This window comes from Colletotrichum chrysophilum (assembly GCF_026319265.1).
Source record: "Colletotrichum chrysophilum strain AFK26 chromosome Unknown scaffold_26, whole genome shotgun sequence".
Taxonomy (NCBI): domain Eukaryota; kingdom Fungi; phylum Ascomycota; class Sordariomycetes; order Glomerellales; family Glomerellaceae; genus Colletotrichum; species Colletotrichum chrysophilum.
The window spans coordinates 20,056-22,119 of NW_026517313.1; the positions used below are offsets into that span (position 1 = coordinate 20,056).

A 2,064-nucleotide genomic window follows, 5' to 3' on the forward strand; every position below is an offset into this window, starting at 1 on the left:
ATGTCCGCCCTCTCAACAAACGCAACGTCCAAGTCGGACTTGGCCCAGCACCAGCAACATCCTCCCGAGAAAACACACGGTGCCGGTGCAAGTCGTGATATTGAGCAGCAGCCAGATCTCAGGCAGGATGGAACAACAGACGATACATCTACTTTCAAGTCTCTCGGTGTTCTCGACCGCTTCCTGGCAGTATGGATCTTTCTCGCAATGTTGATCGGCATCCTTCTGGGAAACTTTGTTCCAAATGCCGGACCGGCCTTGCAGCAAGGCAAGTTTGTCGGCGTTTCCGTTCCCATAGGTGAGTCTATACATGAATGATTGTGCTGCATAAAAACCGAGTCTCTGACCTAGTCTAGCGGTTGGCCTGCTGGTGATGATGTATCCAATCCTGTGCAAAGTGCAATACGAAAAGCTCCACGAAATATTTCGCACGAGAGAAATCTGGATTCAGCTCGGTTTCAGCGTCGTCATAAACTGGATCATTGCGCCCTTTTTCATGGTAGGTGTTGCATCAGATCCTACTCGTACTGTAATGCTGACCTCCGACCAGCTTGCCTTGTCATGGGCATTCCTGCCAGACAAAGAGGGCCTGAGAAACGGTCTTATTCTCGTCGGCATAGCAAGATGCATAGCCATGGTGTTGATATGGACAAGTTTGGTTCGTCGCAACGCTCCCCGCACATATCTTTTCATGTACTTACCGATGTTCAGGCCAGAGGAGACGGCAATTACTGTGCCATTCTGGTGGCTGTCAACTCGTTTCTGCAAATCGTCCTCTTCGCGCCCGTTGCCTTACTCTTCATACGCGTCATCGGCCGCGACAACAGCATCTCGTCGATATCATATTCGACAGTCGCATCTGCCGTGGGCGTATTTCTTGGGATTCCTCTCGGCGCCGCAATAGTTACCCGCCTCGTGCTCCTTCACACCGTCGGCCTCAAGACGTACACCACCAAGATCATTCCCTTCCTGGCCCCGTGGTCCCTCATCGGTCTCCTCTACACGATCATCGTCCTTTTTGCCTCTCAAGGCTCACAGGTTGTCCACCAAATCGTGTCCGTCGTCCGCGTGGCAGCCCCGCTGGTCGTCTACTTCTCCGTCATCTTCTCCGCCACTCTCCTGGTCGCCCGCAAGCTAGGCTTCCGTTATGGACTTGCTTGTACGCAGGCTTTCACAGCAGCCAGCAACAACTTCGAGCTGGCCATCGCCATTGCGGTGGCTGCGTACGGCCCAGACTCGGACGAGGCGCTGGCCACGACTGTCGGCCCTCTGATCGAAGTGCCGGTACTCCTGGCCCTGGTATACTTCGTCAAGTGGTTCGCCAGACGGCACGGCTGGGAGGACTAGGTCAGACTTGGGCGATGCAGTGGAATGCACGCATTCCACATGCCGGTGTCATGGGTCCAAGAGCGTGCTGCAGCTAGCAAAGTTCGCGGGTGAGACGGGGCCGACGGGCTTGGACGGTTCATAAACCAGCGTGTGAGTTGTCTGGTGCAACTTTAATCAGCGTTTAGTAGTGTGAAGTTACTCCTAGAAGCCGATCCAACAGACAACGTGTCAGTAGAAATCGAAAAAGAGCTTTCGTTGCATCCAACGGTAGATATCACTTCGCCGTAGAGAAGTGCGTGTTGATGCCAGAACAGTTTCGCGAGCGCGGACCCTGTCACTGAGCTGTCCAGGACCCTGAAGCGAGATGCGGGGACCTCTAACGAGTGAACCCCTGCCGGGCCTTAGCGCACGTTGCACCAAGCTGAGGTGACACAGAAGCCCAAGCTCCCTGTCGGACAGTCCAATTGCCCCAGACAGGGCTCCGTCCTGACTCCGACCGCCGTTTGTAACCATCGTCACTCAACGACCTGCGAACCTCTACGACCTACAATCTTGACGTCTCTCACCTCACGCGTACTCGAAAACAAACACTTACCACAACGACAAGGGCACAATCGCCAGCAATTGACCTCCTACAAACTCGTGCGCTTTCTCGATTTCATCATCCACACCCACGCCCCGAACCTCTTATCGTTCGAAGCAGCTCCGCGCCGGAGCTCCCCTCGCGATCCCGCC

General features: G+C 54.7%; 1 protein-coding gene across 1 annotated transcript; it reads left to right on the top strand.

Moving 5' to 3' along the window:
• COL26b_004293 (uncharacterized protein) lies at positions 1-1,347 on the top strand (the record flags this gene model as incomplete). Its single annotated transcript, XM_053177172.1, has 4 exons — positions 1-298; positions 357-499; positions 551-658; positions 712-1,347. 4 exons carry the CDS (start codon positions 1-3, stop codon positions 1,345-1,347), a joined length of 1,185 nt encoding a protein of 394 aa, XP_053038768.1.
• Between the last annotated feature and the right edge of the window lie 717 nt (positions 1,348-2,064).